Consider the following 18,714-nt stretch of genomic DNA (forward strand, 5'->3'; position numbering starts at 1 on the left):
CTAGAGGAGCTTTGTTTTTTTTTTTCCCTCACCTTTTTGGGGGAGCAGCAATTTGTGCTTGAGTGAAGATGAGTTTGGGGGCAGTGACGCAGGGGTGAGTAAGAATCCTGAGCTAAGCTGAGAACCTGTCTGGGAACACCTTTTCTAAATAGGTAACGGGAGAGCTGGGCGTTTAATGGATCCGTAACTGCGAAGCCAACCTCCCCTCTGGCCGGGGTTTCTGGCGCCGCGGTGTGGCGTTGCCTGCAGCCCCGTCTGGTTACTGAAGCGATGCCCTTGGCCCCGTCCCCAGGAGTGCCCGTGTCCGGCTGTGCAGCGGGCCCGGTGCCCTCCGCAGCTCCTCGGGGCCCCGCTGGCTGCGGGCAGCTCCTGCGGGAGGGGTGCGCGCTGCCTGCCGCTGGGGCTGAGCAATCCGCGGAAAATGCTTTTACCCGGCTGCTGGGAGATCGCCTAACGCCCTGGAGCTGTACCTGTAAGCGCACGGATCAAACAAAGGGGCTCGCTTCACGGGGGGCCGGGGGCCCCCAGGCGTGGGCCGCAGCTGGAGGGCTCCGCGCGGCGTCGCTGCCTCGCAGGGCGGCAGAGCTCGGAGCGGCCCCGGCCCCGAGCCCCCCGGGCCTGGCGGCGGCCTCCCCTGCCCGGCGGCGAGAACGGGCGGGGGGGCCCGGCCCCGGGCAGCGGCGCTGCGAGAGGTGCGGCGGGGCCGGGCCGGGGCGGAGCGGGGCGGCCGCGCCTCCGCCCCCCGCCGCGGCGGCTGCGGGCCCGGTGCGGAGCGGGGCCGGGCCGGGGGCGGGGGGCGCGGGTGGAGGGAGCCCCCCTCGGGGCCGGCCGAGCAGCCCCTCGCGGCCCCGGCCATGAGCTCCGCGGCGGCCAAGCGCGGGTCCCCCCCCCGCAGCTGGCTCAACCTGCGCCGGGCGACGCGTGAGTAGCGCGGGGGGGACGGGACCGGAGGGACCGGGGGGGGGGGCGGCACCGGCGGGGCGCGGGCTGCAGCCCCCTCGGGGGCGCCCCCAGCCCCGGCAGCGGGGTGGCCGCGTTCTGCCGGCCGCGATCGCTGCCCTGGGAGCGCGGGGGGGCTGCGGCTGCGCCCCCGTCCTGGCGTGGGCCGGGGAGCGCCCAGCGCAGCCCAGCCCAGCCCAGCCCAGCCCCGCGGGGCTCCCGCACCCGGCACGGGGGCCGCCGGGTGCCCGGAGCTCCAAGTGCCCGGAGCCGCGCAGGGACCCGGGACCGGGGGCCTTCAGCCCGCCGAGGCCGTCGAGCAGCACGCGGAGCACGCGGCGCCCCTCGAGGCTGGGCCCTGCCGGGGCGCTGCCCGCCGCCTGCCCCCACGCGCTGAGGTGGCCGCTCGAGGCTGCAGCAGTGAATGCCGGCGTTGTGTGCATCTTCCCACCAGTTCCAGCGTTTAGTTTAGCCCGCAGTGTGGGAAACGGGCAGTTCCCAGTGAAATGGCGTGTAGTGCGTGGACAGCCTTAAAACGTGCTCTTCTGGGGGCGCCGCCATAGCGAACGTGGGCGCGTAATGCCCCCGGCACAGCCTGCCGGGCTCCGCCGCACCGTCCCCACGGTCAGAGCCGCAGCAGGTGGCGGAGCTGAATCCTGTCAGCTGCGATTTACAGATGGAAACGTCTGAGGGGGCCGGGAAGGGGCTGGTGGGGAGGGCCTGGCCGCCCGCTGCACCCCCTGCTCCCCGGGGTGGGCTCTGGTGAGCGTCGGTCAGTAAAGGGTCCGGCGCGGCGCGCAGGGACGGCTCCCGGCGCAGTGGGGCATGCCGTTAGGAAACTTTTACGGGGCTCTGGAGTTTTCCATTATTCATTCCCTCTCTTCTCACAGCATCTGTTTGGATACGTGCTAAATACCACTCTCTCCTTCTCTGGAGTTCACGCTCTCACCAGCCTTGTCTTTGCCTTGCTCTCCTCGCGCGGGCTGGCTGAGGGCCACCTGCTTCTCCCTGCTGCTCCTCCTAAATCCTCAGCAGGTAAACGGAGAGGCGCAGGCCCCCTTCTCGCCACGGATGGGGGCACACCATGGATATCAGTCACACTTTCTTTCCCCACTGCAAAAGCTCAAGTTAGTTTCAGGAGTGGCTTTCTGTGAACCACCTGCTGTGTTTTGATACAAAAGTGTTGTAATCAATAGGAAATTGTTTTTTTGGCACTTAAAGTATCAATAGTGTGCTAAATACAACAGGATCCGTGATTTTTTTTTAATCTACTAACATACCAGCAATGATTTTCTTCAGTTCTGGCTACCTTTTCTGGCAAAGGGTGCGTAGAAACAGCAGAACTATGCTGAGCATGTGGTACTCGAAGAAGACGGTGTTGATGATGATGAATTTTGGGGCTGGAATTGTCTTAGCCTGGCTGATCTTTCCGTGCAGTTTTTTTCCTATTTTAGGGAGAGTTTTGTTCAGTGCAGGTCTCAGTGCCCGTCCTCCTTGCAAAGAAAAGGAGAAAAATGAAACTTGTCTCCTGGTCCATGCATCTGTGCCTGCCTCGGTGTCAGCGGAGGCTGCCGCAGCCAGCAGCACCAGTGCTGGGGGAGAGCTTGCCAGGGAGGAAACAATGGTGTTTGAACTCGTTCCTCGGGACTGGTGGGTAGAGTCATTTCAATGTTGATGAAGTTCTGCTCTAGGGATTTAACTGGGCGGCAGTTTGTGTCAGTGCTGGCAGGATCCAGCCCTGCCGGCCCTTCCCCAGGCAGCGCGCGGGTCTGGCCCCGCAGCCCCGGGCCGGCTCCGTGGGCACATCCCCTCCGCGGGAGCAGGCGTCGCTTCTGGGCGAGCAGCAGCTGCGCCGGGGGGTGCGCTGCCCCCGCCGTGTTTTCTCCTCTCCCTTCCCCCCCGCAGCCCCCAGAGAGGCTTTCCAGGCTCCTGGTGCAGCAGACGCTTGCTGCTCTGCGTGCTCCCCTGGGAAGAAGGGGAGTCCCACTCAGCAGGCCAAGCACAAAGCTCGCGCTGCCGCAGGTGTGAGGCCGAGGGCCTGCCGGTGGCGGTGGCTCTGCAGACGTGGCCAGGGGCTAGAGAAATTCAGCAGCAGCCCTCGTCTGTTGCTTGGCCATGCTGCTTTTATCGTCTGTGCTCGGGGCAGTCCCTGCGATGCAGGGGCACGCAGCAGCCAGGAAGGCGAGCAGGAATGGACAGGATGGGTCCTCGGGGCTGGCGTCCATCCCTCATCCCCCTGGGGCACCACCACGGCTGTGCTCACACCAGCCGTGTTCCCTGAGCCCATTTCTCGTGTTGAGGTCTCCTCCTTTGGGCTCAGTGTCACAAACCCAGCAGTGCAGCTGGTCCTGGCCCAACGTGTGCCCCAGGTGCTGCTGACCAGGTGGTGGCTGCAGCCCAGCAAGGAAGCAATCAGGCACAAAGTGCTCCTGCGCTGGCCCACGGCTCCTCTCAGTTCTGCTCACTGCAGTTTTGTTCAGCTGCTGCTACCCTTCCTGCACAGGTATTTTCCATAAACCTTTGTAGGGCTGAATTTATATCCCAAGCTGACAGTGGCTAAACCAACCAAGAGAGGTCTTAAAAGAAAAAAAAAAAAATCACAATTTGCATGGATGGATTTAATTGATGAGGATTTAGCCTCTATGGAGGCCAAGTCAACATACAGAAAAATGCATTTTGATGTAGACAAACCTACAATAACAGGCCTGGGGCAAGAGGCCAGGAGGGAAGCTCACTGCAAGGGCAGAGTTGCACACCCCAGTGTCCCACAGAGAGGCTGGGAACTGTCCCAGGGTCGGTCAGGAAGGGGCTGGGGGGCTTGCCCGGGTTTGGCCCCAGCCCCGTCTCCTCCTCGTCACCTGCTGGTGCCTCAGTAGGGGAGCTGAGCACCGCCACCACCGGGGCTCCTGCTGGGGGCGCGGGGGGAAAGGTGCCGTCTGTGCACGCCGCCTGTGGGAGGTTTTAAGCCCAGCACTTCTCTGCTCGCTCAGATTTAGGGGAAAAATTCCATTGTGTGAGCCAGGGGAAAGCTGGAACAAAGTTCTGCCACGATCTTAAAACTTGAATCACAACCAGGTGTCTGCGCGGGGTGGAGAGCTGGAGCGGGAGCGGTGCTGGCAGCTGCGCGGGCTCAGCAGCGCCTGCTCACGGTCCCGTCCTCGCCGCGCCCGCCCGGGCGCTGCTGCCGTCGGCTCCCCGTGAACGGAGCCGCTCTCCGGGGCGACGCCTGGTGCGGCCGAAGCGGCTCTGCCCCGGCCGGCGGGGCCCCGTCGAGCCGCGGCGCTCGCCCCCCGCTTCCCGCAGCATTCCTCCCCCCAGCCCTCCGACGGCACAGCTACCGAACAGCCCCGCTCTTCATGCCGATTATTTTAATCACAAGCGTGTCTTGTCTCCTCAGCCGAATTTCTTTCATAGACGGCGGAAAGTGAAATTTGTGCAATGTCTGTAGGAGGCTGAAGAAAGGGCCTTTGTGCGCCCCGTGCGCGGGGCATTGGGCAGCCTCCAGCAGCACCCTCCGCCACCCCAGAGCTCCCAGCTCACGGGATGAATGCTCCGCTTGTCCGGAGAGCGGGACCTGCTCTTAAAGCCGGAGCCGGGCCCCCCCGGCTAGTCCCACCGGTGGCCCCGGCGGGGCAGGCGCCGTGGGCACGGCTCCGTGGGGCCGGCCGAGCCAGCCCCCCCGGGCACCCGGCAGTGAGGGCAGCGGCGCCGGCCACCCCGGCCCCCGGGCCGCGGCCCCAGGATGTTCCTGTACTGGAAGAAGCGGGGCGCGTACGAGCTGGGGACTCTGCCCCCCGCGCTGGCAGGACTGGAGTACGGGGCGGTGGAGCGCTTCTCCTGGAGCTCCAGCCTGGACATCACAGAGGAGCTGGCGGGTAGGTCGCGGGGGCTGGAGGAGTGCGTGGCTGCGGCGATGGGCTTGATGAAAACCCTCTAACCCCTGCAAAAAGGGAGAGGAACTGGTGTGTCCAGGGGACGGCAGGGGAGGCTCCAGCTGGGGCCAGCAGGGGGAACGGGGATGCTGCGGGTGCGGCTGGGGAGCACCTGGCGAGCCGTCCCTGCACCAGCACCTGCACGCGGCTGCACCGCTTCCTCCCGGCGCAAAAGACGTCTGAAACAGCGAGTGACCGTGGTGTGTGCGGTGACCGCCTTGCCTTGCTCTCCTGCCCTGACCGTCAGCAGGAGTCACCGGGAGAGCCGGGCACGACGAACCAGCAGGAGCGGGGGGAGAGGGGCTGATGGCAGCGGGATCCCTCCCCTGGCCCTGGGAGTGCCCGTGGGGACCCGGGCACCCTCCTGCTTCTGCCAGATACCGGGGGCTGCCTCTATATGCACCTATCAGTGAGCTCCTCTGTGGCATACTTTAGGTCCTGCCACGTGCGTGAGCTCCCGCTGCTGCGGTCAGTGTTTGGATAAAGCCGTGCCGATGGGCAGCGTGTCCCCGCGGGGGGACAGCAGGGGGCTGCCCGTGGGCAGGATGCTGCGGCTGCGTCCCAGCACCGCCGGCTGCTGTGCCCGTCCTCACGATTTCAGTGAGTTTGGAAAACTTCCCCTCACTGGCATGAAAGAATTTCTTATTTGTTTCCGTTATTATTCATAATAGGTCAAGTGAAATGATAATGGTGGCGGGGCGGCAGAGGAGGGGCTGGAGCAGCCCAGCGGGTGCTGCGGGGCGGCAGCGGGGACAGAGCGCCCATTGTGCTCCCGCGGTGCGGGGCCGGCGTGTGGGCAGCGGGGCCCCACGGCAGCCGCGGTGCTCCCGTCCTCTCCCACGAGCGCCGGGCCCGGCCCTGCCCGTGGGTGCCCGCGGGGTCCCCGTGGGGGTGCCCCAGGGCAGGCAGAGGGGAGGGCAAACACAGCCCTCACCCTGCTGGGTGCCGTGCCCTGTGGGGACCCGGCGCCTGCGTGCGCCCCAGCACCTCGCGGGCTCCCCGGAGCTGCCGCGATGGGTCCTGAGAGCGGAGCCGGGGGAAGCTGCAGCCTCGTGGGTCTCGGCACAGGGCGGCTGCCGGCAGCCCCGGCTCCCCCGCCCCGACAGGGCAGGAGGCAGCAGCTTTTCCACAGACTAAACCTAACCCGGCCTTGGCCGCGAGCCCGTCCCGCTGGGGCCGGGGCAGAAGCTGTTTTTGTTGGCAGGAGGGATGCAGAGGGATCGGCTGTGGGGAGCGGCGGGGAAGCCCCAGATGAGCTCCTGGGGCTGGGGCCGCTGTGCCCTGCCTGCGCCAAGCCCTGCCCGCGCCAAGCCCTGCCACGGCTCCGCGCGGGACGAGCACGCCCAGCCCAGGCCTCCCGCGGGAGCCCCCGGCACAGCCGCCATCCCTGTCCCCGTCCCCAGCTGCCCTGCAGGAGGGCGCTCGCTTCGGGACCTGGTGCCCGCCGGTCTGCCGTGAGCCGCCCGCAGTCTGTTATTTTTAAACTATTAGATGCGACATATAACAAAAGCCTTCAAAATAGGATTTGTCCCAAAGGCCGATTTAACTGTTAGGACTTAAAGCAGCTCATAAGCCCCTTTGGGGGCTGGCGAGCGGCGGATTTAGCGCTCCCAGCGCTGCCCTCGCAGCCCTGGCCCATGCCCGGCGTGGGAAGCGGGTGCAGGGTGATGTCCCGCGCCCCGGCTGGGGCCGTGCTGCTGGGGTCAGCCGCACCCCCGGCACCTCGGGGCTCCGGTCTGCGCCGCGGCCGTCCCGGCGCTGCCGCCCGTCAGGAAATAAATCTCCATATTAGGGAAGGTTTGGGGCTTTGGGCCCATTCCTGAGTTTGCAGCAGTGGGAGTTTGGGGAGAGCAGCGTGCGTCATCGCTGGCAGTGCCTGGCGCCTCCGTCCCCATCCCAGGGGCAGCTCCTGGCTGCCCTCTCCCGCCAGCGAGCCATCCCAGGCCCGCCTGGCCCCGCGTTTCGGGGGTGCTGTGCACCCCTGTGGGCAGCCAGCAGCCCCCCGGGGCACTGCACGCCCAGAGCAGCAGCCCCACGCTTTGGGGCAGGAGTCAGCGGGTCCTGACACTGCCGGGGCAGCGCAGGGTGCTCGCTGCCCTTCTGCAGCAGGCGCAGTGCTGGGTTTTGGGCATGGGGTTATGGGGGGTTGGGCAGACAGGGCGTTATCAGAGGCTGCCACTGCTCACCAGCTCAGGAGATGGTTTGTCCCCAGCTGGGCTGCCAGCTTCCTCTCTGCCCTGCGCCTAAAAGGTGGGCCCTCGCTGTCAGGGACCCATCCTCCTGTACGGGTTGTGGGGCAGGAGCAGCCTCGGCTGAGCCCGAGCACTTTGCTGAGTTACAGAAGCGGTGTGTGTGGAGTGCAGGGGCGGCAGGCCCAGGGGCAGCACCCACACAGCGGGCAGGGGCGGGCACGGGGCTGTGGGCGCTCAGGGCCCCCGGGTGCCCCCGGTGCTAACCCTGGCTCTCACCCACAGACGAGCGGTGCCCGGCGGAAGAGAAGGGGCTGCACTGCCAGCACCCCGACTGCACCGACAAGAGGAGGGCAGCCAAGGTAGGTCCTGAGCCGGGCAGCGCCGCTTTCCTGCTTCGGCTCTGTGGGCGAGGAGGGGCAGCGGGCACGCGGCGCTCGGTGCGCGGCTGTGCCCCGCTCCTCTCGGCAGAGCCGGGGCGGGTGCAGGCTCCTGCGGTCTCGCCCTGGCTCCCTGGTGCCTCCGTGTGCCGGCAGAACCGGTCGGTGGAGCCGCCTGGCCGGCAGCCACGGGGCGCTGAGCAGCCCGCGCTGTGCCGGAGCCGTGAGGCCAGCCCCGGCCGGCCGAGCCGTGCTGCCGGGAGCTGCTGCGTGGGGGGGGCCGTGCTGCCCCCTGCCCTGCGCAAGCTCGTTCCCGTGCGTGCTGGTGGCGTGGGGCCGTGGGAATCGCAGCAGCAGCGCCAGTTCGCCAGCCCTTGTGGGAGAGCCCCAGGGAGCGCCGTGCCTGCACCCTGCTGCTCCTGCTCCACCCGCTGGCCCCGGTGCAGGAAAAAAGCCCCGGGCAGCTGATGGGACCTGGCAGGGAAGGGCAGCGGCTCCTGGCAGCTGCATCCCCTGCGTGGCCACCCGTGGTGAGAGTGCCAGCCCCTGCTGGGCATGCATCTCTCGGCAGCGTCGCGGTCCTGCAGCCCGTGGGTATCCGCGGGCTCGTGCACAGCTGGGATTTAACTGCACAGCGGCAGCTTCCCCGTTTCCCCACCTGGTGTAATTTAGGCTAATCTAATTGAGCCCGTCTGTCCTGTTCCCGGTGGGAGCGCACTGCTCCGCAAGCCGGCACAGGCAGCGTGGACGTGCCCGGGAGGGAGGGATCCTCTGCGGCAGCTCACGGCTGCGTACCGGGGCTCGGTGTCAGTGCTGCGGGGAGCGGGTGCCGTGCGGAGCCACTTGAGGAGCAGCTGCACTGGTGCCATTTGTGCCCGCGTTCATTTGGCCGAGCAGCAGTGGAGGTGCAGAGGGATGGGACTGCCCTGGGCCGCGCAGGGCCCCGGGAGTTAAGCAGTGCCCGCGGCTGGAAGTGCCCCATGCCACCTCTCCTAATCTCGTTGATTGCTAATGTAAAGCCGGAGTGGATTTAGGGCCCCTTATCTCTGGCTGCTCGACCTGCTGGCTCGGTCCAGGGCTGTCCTCACTGCTGCTGCAGCGCTGGCCGCGCCGGCTCCCGGTGAGTGCCAGGGTTCCCCTGCTCGGTGGGTCGGGGGCTGTGGCTGCGGGGAGGGAGCGCGGTGCTTGGGCCCTTCCCCACTGGCACGGCTGTGCGGCGTGATGCTCGTGGCCTCGGCTGGAAGGCCACCACAGGAAAATTCCTACAGCAGCAAGAGCGATGGCTGCTTAGTCCTGGAGCCCTGGCAGACACCATCGAGGGCTTTTATTCTGAGCAGATGAGCGGGGCTACTCTGTTTATTGAAATTAGGCGCTGGCTTTGGAGAGCACTGGGGAGGAAGTAACGACGCAGTGACCTTTCAAGCACTGAGTTTCAGAAGGGCTTTGCTCACCGGCTCCTTCAGAGCCAGGCTGATCAGAGGCAGCCCCGCGCCGGCAGCCCGCCCAGCGTCCCGGACCCTGCTCCCACGGGAACGTGGCCGCGTCGAGGGCACAGGGAGCCGGGCTGGTGTCTCCTGCTGCACGACCCCCCCGTGGCGTTAGGGGGGCGTGACCCAGCACTGCCTTGGCGCCCTGCGGCCGGTGCCAGGCGAGGGGTGCGCGGTGCCGGGCACGGTGCTTGCGGTGGATCCGGCGCGGTGGTCAGCAGGCGTGTCGTGGCCGTGTTTGCACGGGTGGAGCTGCTGGGTAAACACTCCGGCAGGGACACACGTGGCGCTGGGCTGCGGCCGGTCGCCATCAGTGCTGGGAGGGAGCCGCACGGACAGCCCTGCCGCCGGCACCGGAGACCCCCGAGGGACAGCGCCACGGGAGGTAGCGTGGGGTGGGGGTCCCAGGCCGGGAGCCGAGCTCGGTGGGGATCGGCGCGGCTGGGGCCGGGATGCGTGAGGCTGTGCTCGGGGTGCAGTCTGGGCTTGGGCTCTCGGGGCCCTGGGGCTGCCCCCGGGTGGGTGCACATGGAGCTGGGGGGTCAGGGCAGAGAAAAGCACCCAAACCCAGGGGTCTCCTGGCTGCCTGAGCATGGTGCCTGCCTCCAGCTGCCCGAGAGGTGCCGGTGGGGCCCCAGCAGGCTTGGCTGGTGCTTGCTCCTTCCTGGCCACGCGGGATCTCCTGTGCATGGCTCTGCGGGACGCGACTGAGTGACCCCACTGCGGGGCCGGACCTTGTGACCCTTCTGTCCCTCAGGGTGTTTCTGACCTGACCACAGGTGCTTGGTGGCAGCCCCGCAGCAGCCACGGGTTTTAAGCCTGCCCAGGGTAAGGAGAGGCTCAGCTGCAGCAGCCGTGCCCAGCCGTGCTGTGCCATGCCCGGCCGTGCTGTGCTGCTCCCCGCCGCCCACCTCATCTGCTAGCACTGCGCTCAGCCGAGCCCAACAGCCACCTCCTCCCATCGCCTGGGCTCTGCCAAAACTCTGCACGAGTGGGCCAAGTGGGTTCAGGCATCCTTTGCCTTGGCCTCATCACGGCAGCAGCCGTGCTGCCCCGTTCCTGCCCCGCCGAGGTCTCTGGTGGCCGTGTTTGGGGTGCGGGGGGCAGCCTGGGGAGGAGAGCCCGTCTCCGAGGGCGGGCAGGGGCGGCCGTCACCGCCGCAGCCCTGCCGAGAGCAGAGGGGCTGCACGGCCACGCGGCACAAGGCCGGCACGTCCCAGGGGCCGGGCTGCATCAGCGGGTGCCGCGGCGGAGGCTGCTCGGCAGTGGGTGTCGAGCAGGGGCAGGTGGCCCCGGCGGGGAGCGCGCGGGTGTCGGGAGCGCGTCAGCACTGACCTCAGCAGCGCCGGGAGGAAGGAGGGCAGGAAGCGGGGGCGGCTGGAGGTGCACTGGCGCTTCCTCCGCCGCGCAGGCAGGGCCCGCGCCTCCCGGGATGCTGCGCTGCGGCCGCCTCTCGCAGCAGGGCGGCTGCGGGGCCCCGCCGGCGGCTGCAGGGAGCGGGGACGTGCCCCCGGTGCAGGCTTGCAGCCACCAGCAGCACCACGGCCCCTGTTGCGGGGCCAGCCGGAGCCCCCAGCGAGGGGTCACGGGCCGTGCACCACGTTCGGGGCTGGCCAGGGGTTTAAAAATAAATGCTTGTGAATGCCCGGCTGAGGCTGAGGCCGGGTGCACAATCGGAGGAAATGCATCGGCTTGCAAGCATTGTTTTGCTGCAGACACTTGCTTCCTTCGTCCTGCCGTGGGGACACTGATCCTGCAAACACAAAGGGGCTCTGGAGCGGCCCCACAGCCTCCCCGGGAGCCGGCAGGGGCCTGGCGCGCCCTCAGCCCAACCAGGGGCACCAGCAATGTGTGGTGGCTCTGGGGAGGCTCGGCGACACGAGGCACAGGTGGCTGTCCCCTGGTCCCCTCCCTGCCCCCGTGGCCAGGCATCGTGCAGCCTTCCTGCTGCAGCCCCGTGGCTCTCGGGGGTCCCCGCGCAGTGCAGCAGAGCTGGGCAGGGGGCTCGGTGCTGCGGACCCACGCGCACGGCAGCACCAGCAGCCTCGTGGCTGTTCCCTGCTCTCGCTGCTGTCCCCTTCCCCTACCTTGACACTGCCCCTGAGCCAAGAGGCTCTGAGCAGAGCGGAGCACAGCCTGGGGTGGGGGTCCTGCTGCCCGGCCCCCCGCCCCAGCCCAGGGCTGCGCCCCGCAGGTATGCCACCACGCCGAGTGCCAGCAGCTGAACCACAGCAGCCCCCTCAGCCTGTGTGAGGTCTGCGACGGCCGCCTCCACGGCGCCATGCACTTCGACGGCCACATCCGCTTCGACTTGCCCCCGCAAGGTGAGCCGGGCTGGACGCGGCCGCGGACCCCTCAGCCGCAGTGGGACCCGTGCGGGGCTGGCGGACCCTGCGTGGGGCTGGGGGTCGCGGCACAGCTCAGCCCCACGCCTGTGCGCAGGCTCCATCCTGGCCCGCAACGTGTCCACCCGCTCGTGTCCCCCGCGCACCAGCCCTGCCTCCGACGTGGAGGAAGACGACGAGGGACCGGCGGACGGGAGGGGGTGAGCCGTGTCTGAGCCCCTGCTTGCGGCAGCTCAGGGCAGAGCGGGTGCCTCCGCGGTGCCCGGACCCTGCGTGTCCCCAGCCTGCGGGGCGCCCCGGTCACCCTGCCCGTGCTGTGCCTGCAGGGACAGGAAGAGCTCGGCGCTGAAGCTGCCCAAGAAGAAGGCTCGGCGCAGACACACGGATGTAAGGAACCGTCCCGCGCCCCGTGGGCTCTGCAGGGTGCAGGGGCTGTGCTGTGGCCCAGCTGGGACGGCTGGGAGCCCAGCACTGGGCCATTGGTGAGCAGCTTATCCCCCACAGGACCCCAGCAAGGAGTGCTTCACCCTGAAGTTCGACCTGAATGTCGACATTGAGGCGGAGATCGTGCCGGCCATGAAAAAGAAGTCCCTGGGGTGAGTCCACCTCCGCCGCCCGGTTACGGCCCTGGTGCAGGGGCCCCATGGGACCCACGGGGCTGGTGTCCCCGCAGGGAGGTGCTGCTGCCGGTCTTTGAGAGGAAGGCGATCGAGCAGAGCAAGGTGGACATCTACCTGGACCAGTCCAACACACCGCTCTCCCTCCACTTCGAGGCGTACCGCTTCGGGGGACACTACCTGCGGGTGAAAGGTGTGGAGAGGCCTGCGGGGGCCAGGCCCAGGCACCACGGGGCTGGGGGCTCTGACGGCTCTGCACTTCCACAGCCAAGCCCGGGGACGAGCTGAAGGTGGAGCAGGCAGCACGGGATGCCCGGTCGGCCAGCCTGCCCATCCTGCGCCCCGCTGGCACCGCTGCGCTCTTCGGGCCAGCGCCGGAGCTGGTGCCCGGCCGCCGGGAGGGTGCTGAGGTCCTGGTGAGTACCGGTGGTGGCCCTGGGGAGCTTGGGGATGGGGTCTCCCATAGCCCTCTATGCCCCCATGTCTGGTCTCCTGTATGGCCTCATGCCTGGCGGGCCGAAGACCTCCCTGGAGCCCCAGGCTCAGCTCCCAGCTGTGCTGAGCCAGCAGTGCTGTGCCGTGCCACACCGCAGTGCCTGCGCCAGGCGTGGCAGCTCAGCTGGTGGCCCCGCGGCCGTGCCACGTACGGGCTGGTACCAGAGCAAAGCAAACGGGCAGCTCCACACCCCAGGGCCCCGCGGGGAGGCTGTGAGCTTCCACATCGACCCCAGGGCTTGCCCTGGCTGCACTCCCAGCTGGGACGTGGCCGCCGTCCCTCCTCGCCATGGCGCCTGGCAGCTGCCGTCTGCAGCCTCGGTCCTGCCCCATGGACCCTGGCCCCAGATAAGGCGTGGGGCCGGGCTCAGCACCACTCCCCGTGGGAGCAGGTGCCACCCTCATGGGGCCACGCAGCCACGCAGCTCCTGCTCCTGGGGGATGTGGCCCCAGGGTACCCAGCAGGGGAACAGCGGCTCTCAGCCCCGTGCCAGAGGCCCCTGAAGGCAGCACCCTGGCTGTGTGGCCGGGGCTGGTGGCTGCCCGCATCCAGCACTACAATGCCTGGCAGCGGGACCAGCACTCCCCTGCTGGGGCAAGGGGGCCGGCGGGCGAGGGGCTGCCCCCACGGCGGTCTCAGCCCCAGCCAGGTCCCCGAGGGCAGTCAGGAGCAGAGCTGAGCCAGGGCAGCAGGGCTGGTGTGACCCGGGATGCTTGGGGACAGCATGGCACGGTGAGCTACGGGGCCACTTTTGGAGCGAAGTGGGGTAGGTTCGCCAGGGCTCATCTAGGCACACGGCAATGGCCCAGGGGGTCTGGGGGTCTGGGGGTGGTGGGGCTCTCTGTGCCACCCGGTGCCCTCCCGGGAGGGGACGTGGCAGGGAGCAGGGATGTGCCGAGTCCCGTGGGCAGGCGGGGAGCTGCAGCCCGGCCGCCCTTTGTGCCGGGGCAAGGAGAGGGCAGTGGCCACGTCCCCGCATGGCCTTGGCGCAGGGATGCAGGGATGCGTGAGCGGGGCTGTGCCGTGGTGCCCGGGCAGGTGGGCGCTGCCTGGCTGGGACCCAGCTCCTGCCGCGGGCTGGGGGTCTTTGATCTTTGCCAGCGAATTGTTTGGGTCTGTTTAGCTTATCTGGCGAGGAGGGAAATTAGGTTTTCTGCGCTGGCCCCACCTCCTTTTGTTCGGAGGAGCCCGGCCAGAGCCTGCCCGACTTCACAGTTCAAGTTCAGAGCACGCCTGGGCGGGCGGCGCGGGGCTCGGGGTGCTCGGCCCCGCGGGATGCGCTGAGCCGCGGTGCCCCGCTCTGCCGGGGCGAGGGCGAGGAGCGGCCGCGTGGGCCCGCACGCAGCCGGGATGCAGGTACGCAGGTCAGTGCGGGCGCCGGCAGAGCGGGCTCGTGCCCCACGGAGGGCACAGCTCTGCGCGCCCCGGCACGGGACGGGGCTGCGGGTGTGCGGCGGGGGGACCCGTCTGCCCCGGGGGCTGGAGCCCTGGGGGCCGGAGCCTGCCGCAGGCACGGCGCTGTCTGCACGCAAGGCTGGCCTTGCTGTTGGGTTGTGTTGCGCTGTCGTCTCTGCCCCGCCGCCATCCCCACCCCGGGCCCATCCCAGCGGCACGGCCGCAGCCAGGCGAGGAGGAGAGCAGGGGCAGGACGCGGCCCCATGGGGCTGGCCCCGCGTCGTGGAGTGTGCAGGGCCAGGCGCCCACCTGGGGACACCGCCGGCTGTCCCCGCACAGGCTCCAGGCAGGCGGAGGAAGAACATGACGGAGTTCCTGGGGGACGCCAGCATCCCTGGCCCCGAGCTGTCCCCACACGGCAGTGGCTCCCTGCCCACCAATGGCACCGACACCTGGAAGAACCGTGCCGCCAGCCGCTTCAGCGGCTTCTTCAGCTCCGGCGCTGGCACCGGCCCCTTCGGGCGGGTAGGTGGGCGCGCGGGGAGGGGGTGTGGGGGCGGCGAGGCTGCAGCCCCGCTGGGCAGAGGCGGTGGGAGGAGGTCATCTGTGGTCACGCCCCAGCTCTGTGGGCAGCGCGGGGAGGGCTGTGCCTTGTCCCCTCCAACCCTGGCCCATCGGCTCCACGCTTCCTGGGCAGGAGGTGGATAAGATGGAGCAGCTGGAGAGCAAGCTGCACACCTACAGCAGCTTCGGGCTGCCCAAGCTGCCGCCGCAGCTCCGCTTCGACCAGGACTCCTGGGAGGAGGACGGGGATGACAGCAGCCTGGCGCTGGAGGACAGCTGGCAGCAAATCATCGAGGGCACGGAGGTAGGGCCGGGGGTGCCGGTGGCCACGGCGTCCCCACTCCCCGTCTGGCGCGGCACTAACGCTCAGCCCCGCAGGCCCTGACGCGCCGGCAGTGCCACCAGCAGGAAGCCATCTGGGAGCTGCTGCACACCGAGGCCACCTACATCCGCAAGCTCAAAGTCATCACCGACGTGAGTGCCCCTGCCGCCCGCCAGGGATCCCCGGCTACGGGTGCCCTGTGCCTCAGCGGCTCCCCCACGGGCTCCTGCTCTGTCCCCACAGCTCTTCCTCTGCTGCCTGCTGAACCTGCAGGAGTCGGGGCTGCTGTGCGAGGTGAGCAGCACCGCGGCGGGCCGGGGCTGCGCGGGGTCTGGGAATGGCGCAGTATCGCCGCAGATGGTCTCGGGGGGCCAGCACGTGGCAGGGGTTTCCCCAGCATGGAGTGGGGTGCGTGGGGTTGGGACCCCCACCCGTGGTGCTGGCATGGTGCTGGGCCTTGTGCAGCTCCCCACCTACCCCACAGGTGGATGCCGAGCGACTCTTTGGCAACATCAGGGAGATCATCCAGCTGCACCGCAGCCTGTGGAGCAGCGTCATGGCCCCGGTGCTGGACAAGGCCCGCCGGACCAAGGCGCTGCTCGACCCCGTGGACTTCCTCAAGGGCTTCAAGACGGTGAGCGGGGAGCCCATGCTGTGCTGGGGGGCCGTGCGGTGCTGTGACCAGCGGTGACACCTCTGTGCTGCCCGCAGTTTGGCTCGCTCTTCAAGCCCTACATCCAGTACTGCATGGAGGAGGAGGGCTGCATGGAGTACATGCGAACGCTGCTGCGGGACAGCGAGCTCTTCCGCGCCTACGTGACGGTAAGGTGGGAGCAGCACAGGGTGGGGGCCGTGGCTGCAGCCGGGGCTGACACCTGCATGCCGCAGTGGGCCGAGAAGCACAAGCAGTGCAGCCGCCTGAAGCTCAGCGACATGCTGGTGAAGCCACACCAGCGCCTCACCAAGTACCCGCTGCTCCTCAAGTCCGTGCTGAAGAAGACGGACGACGCGCGCACCCGTGATGCTATCCTCACCATGGTAAGGGGCACGGCATGGGGATGCAGGCAGGTGGGCTCGAAGTGGGGCGGCCCCCAGCCCCTCACATCTGCTGCCCACGCTGCAGATCGGCTCCGTGGAGCACTTCATCAACCACGTCAACTCACGTATGCGGCAGCGTCAGGAGCAGCAGCGCCTGGCTGCCATCCTCAGCCGCATCGATGCCTACGAGGTGGTGGAGGGCAGCACGGATGAGGTGGACAAGGTAGGCTGGGCGTGCCAGAGCTGCTGTCTCGTGCCGCCCAGGCCGTGGCCTGCCCCTTGCTGATGCCAGCGGCTCCCCGCAGCTGCTGAAGGAGTTCCTGCGGCTGGACCTGACGGCCCCCATGCCCGGCACCTCCCCGGACGACACCCGGCAGCTCCTCCTTGAGGGCAGCCTGAAGATGCGGGAAGGTAAAGACAGCAAGGTGAGGACCACGGGGGACGGGGAGCTCGCCCCCCTGCGTGCTGGCCAGCACCCACGGTCTTGCTCTTGTCCCCAGATGGATGTCTACTGCTTCCTCTTCACCGACCTCTTCCTCATCACCAAGCCTGTCAAGAAGGCTGAGCGCACCAAGGTGGTCCGGCAGCCCTTGCTGGTGGACAAGGTCGTCTGTCGGGAGCTGAAGGACCCAGGTGAGCAGCCCTGGTGGGGATGGGGCACTGGGCAGCTGGCCCCCACCCCAGGGAGGTGCCGGGAGCCCTGGCTGGCCCCATGGTGCAGCTCACGGCCCCCCGTCCCCGCAGGTTCCTTCCTCCTCATCTACCTGAATGAGTTTGGGAGTGCTGTGGCTGCCTACACCTTCCAGGCCAGTGGGCAGTCGCTGTGCCGCAGCTGGGTCGAGGCGCTGCACAACGCGCAGGTGAGGGGTGCCGAGGGTGAGGGGGGCGAGGGGGTCCCATGCCTGCTGCCCACTGACACCTCCCCTTCCCCAGAACCTGCTGCAGCGGCTACGGCTGCAGGAGCTGCAGCGCGGGCAGTGCCAGCGCCTGCAGGAAGAGGAAGAAGAGGAGGAGGAGGAGGAAGATGGAGAGAGCAGCACCTCAGCCGCCAGCTCGCCCACTGTCCTGCGCCGCAGCAGCACCAGCCTGGACTCCCAGCAGTGGTACGGAGTGGGACAGGGGCTCTGCACTCCCCTGGGCACAGTGCCGCCCCCTCCTCACCTTCCCCGCTTTTGCAGCCTCTCGGATGGCTCCACTGAGACCATCTCGGTGGTGGTGGTGGATGGTGGTGATGAGCTCTCCTCCCCGGACTCGGACGTGGGGCCGTTTGGCTCACCATCAGACAGCACCTCCGTGAGCACCGGCACCTCTGTGAGCACCGGCACCTCCAGCAGCACCTTGATCAGAGAGCTGCCCACGGACACCCTGCCCCTGCCCCAGGGCCCGGCCGCCCAGACCAGCAGCTGCCGCTCGGCATCCATCGACAGCGCTTACGGCACGCTCTCGCCCGCCTCACCGCGGGACTTCACCCGGCAGCAGGATGTGGTGGCCGAGGAGGGGCGGGATGTCCCAACCCCGCGGCCGCCTTCACCCCGGCTGCGTCGCCGGATGCCTGTGCAGCTCCTGCCCTGCAAGGCCCAGGTGCTCAAGTCCAAGTCGGAGGCCAGCCTCCTGCAGCTGCTGGCCAGCCCCCCGGCCCCGCTCAGCCAGAGCCGGAGCCTCTCTGACCTCTGTGCGGCCCCCCCCAGCCCCCCGCTCCCCCAGCGGACTGGATGTGCCCCGGGGCACCCAGCCACCCCCAGCGCTGGCAGCAGCAGCGGTGACTCCACTTCTGAGCTCTCGGAGCCGGAGGAACACGCAGAGACCCCAGGGCCCGCCCTGGGCCAGCCCAGCCGTGGCCCACAGCCCCCCGCCCGCCGCACCCTCTCGGACCCGCCTTCGGCACAGCACCGCAAGCTGACGATGGCCCAGCTCTACCGGATCCGGACCACCTTGCTCCTCAACTCCACGCTGACGGCCTCGTACGTGCAGCCCCCTCCCCTCTGCTCGCCGTGCGCCAGGGCCCCATGCTAACAGTGCTTCTCTCTCTCTGTGCCTTGCAGGGAGGTCTGAGAGCTGCCAGGGTGGCGAGGATGAGGATGGACGCGCGGCCGCTCCGAGGAGCTCCTCCTGCTTCTAACCATAGCGTAATGCCAGGGCCGGGTAGAGCGAGTGCCCGCCAGCTTGTGCCAGGATGTCACGCGAGCATGTGTGGGGACATGGAGCGGCCCCCTCTGGGAGGACACGTCCCGGGCAGGGCGGCACCAGGCTGCCCATTTCTACCCAGGGAGCGGCCGTGTGGGGCCGGACACGACGCATGGCTCGGGCTGAGCCCTCGCCCGCAGAGCGCCGGGGCCAGGCGGTGGGGTGGAGCAGGGCTGCGCCCGGGAAGGCTGCGGGCTGGGGCGGCTCCGGGGGGAGGAGGGATCGTGATGTTGGCGGCGGTGAGCGGAGAAGGTGCGAGAGGGCCGTGGCGCGGGCAGCACGGAGCTGCCGGCGCGTGGGGCGGGAGGCCGGGGGTGGTGGCAGGAGGGGACGGTGCTGGGCTGGCGGTTGCCACGGGGCCTGGTCAGGGCAGTTTGGTGGGAGGCAGCGGCTGTGGGTGGCCAAGGCCAGTGTAAGGAGCGAGGAGCCTCGGTGGCACGGGCTGACATGGCAGGGGCCGAGTGCTGGGTGCCATCCCATGCCAGGCTGTGGTCCATGGGCCAGTGGGGAGTTGCTGCCCATAGACATGGCCCACACCGGAGCAGGGCACCCTCATGGAGTGTGTTTTTATTTAGCTTCAGGCTGTCCCCGCAGCAGCACTGCCTGCTGGGACAGGGAGGTGACGGCGGCTGTGCCATGGACACGCGCTGGCCAAGGCACTTGTGCTGGCTGCAGCGCGGTCCTGGTGGGTGGGGGCCAGTGCCGTGGCCGCCCCTCCTGCCGCTGTGGTCCGGCCGAGCAATAAACCTAGCTGTGTGCACGCTTGTGCCTGCCTCGCCTCTCCTTTGGGGCACCTGGGGCAGCCGCCAGGGCGCTGTGGGTTGGG

The 18,714-nt window shown here is 68.6% G+C and overlaps 1 protein-coding gene across 4 annotated transcripts; it reads left to right on the forward strand.

Annotated features, from left to right (window-relative positions):
- The first annotated feature begins 135 nt into the window (after positions 1-135).
- On the forward strand, positions 136-18,652 carry PLEKHG5 (pleckstrin homology and RhoGEF domain containing G5). Of its 4 annotated transcripts, none has more exons than XM_083802779.1 (22): positions 136-472; positions 7,346-7,422; positions 11,122-11,251; positions 11,370-11,472; positions 11,599-11,659; positions 11,777-11,868; positions 11,946-12,082; positions 12,157-12,305; positions 14,120-14,305; positions 14,478-14,648; positions 14,723-14,818; positions 14,910-14,960; positions 15,151-15,300; positions 15,378-15,488; positions 15,555-15,704; positions 15,790-15,927; positions 16,010-16,129; positions 16,205-16,337; positions 16,449-16,564; positions 16,638-16,807; positions 16,883-17,665; positions 17,747-18,652. In XM_083802779.1, the coding sequence occupies exons 1-22, from the start codon at positions 271-273 to the stop codon at positions 17,754-17,756; spliced, it is 3,336 nt and encodes a 1,111-aa protein (XP_083658905.1). In that variant the 5' UTR covers positions 136-270; the 3' UTR covers positions 17,757-18,652. The 4 variants fall into 4 exon arrangements, with proteins under 4 accessions (XP_083658905.1, XP_083658906.1, XP_083658908.1 ...); XM_083802780.1 differs by lacking the exon at positions 136-472 and adding an exon at positions 725-921; XM_083802782.1 differs by lacking the exons at positions 136-472; positions 7,346-7,422 and adding an exon at positions 7,447-8,560.
- Positions 18,653-18,714: the final 62 nt, after the last annotated feature.

The sequence above is a fragment of the Anser anser genome (genome assembly GCF_964211835.1).
Source record: "Anser anser genome assembly, chromosome: 17".
Lineage (NCBI taxonomy): Eukaryota > Metazoa > Chordata > Aves > Anseriformes > Anatidae > Anser > Anser anser.

Coding starts and splice junctions, on each gene's coding strand:
- PLEKHG5 (XM_083802779.1), top strand. CDS start 271: ATGCCCTTGGCCCCGTCCCCAGGAGTGCCCGTGTCCGGCTGTGCAGCG. Junction 16,338..16,448: donor TCGGGAGCTGAAGGACCCAG/GTGAGCAGCCCT, acceptor CCGTCCCCGCAG/GTTCCTTCCTCCTCATCTAC. Junction 16,565..16,637: donor AGGCGCTGCACAACGCGCAG/GTGAGGGGTGCC, acceptor CCCCTTCCCCAG/AACCTGCTGCAGCGGCTACG.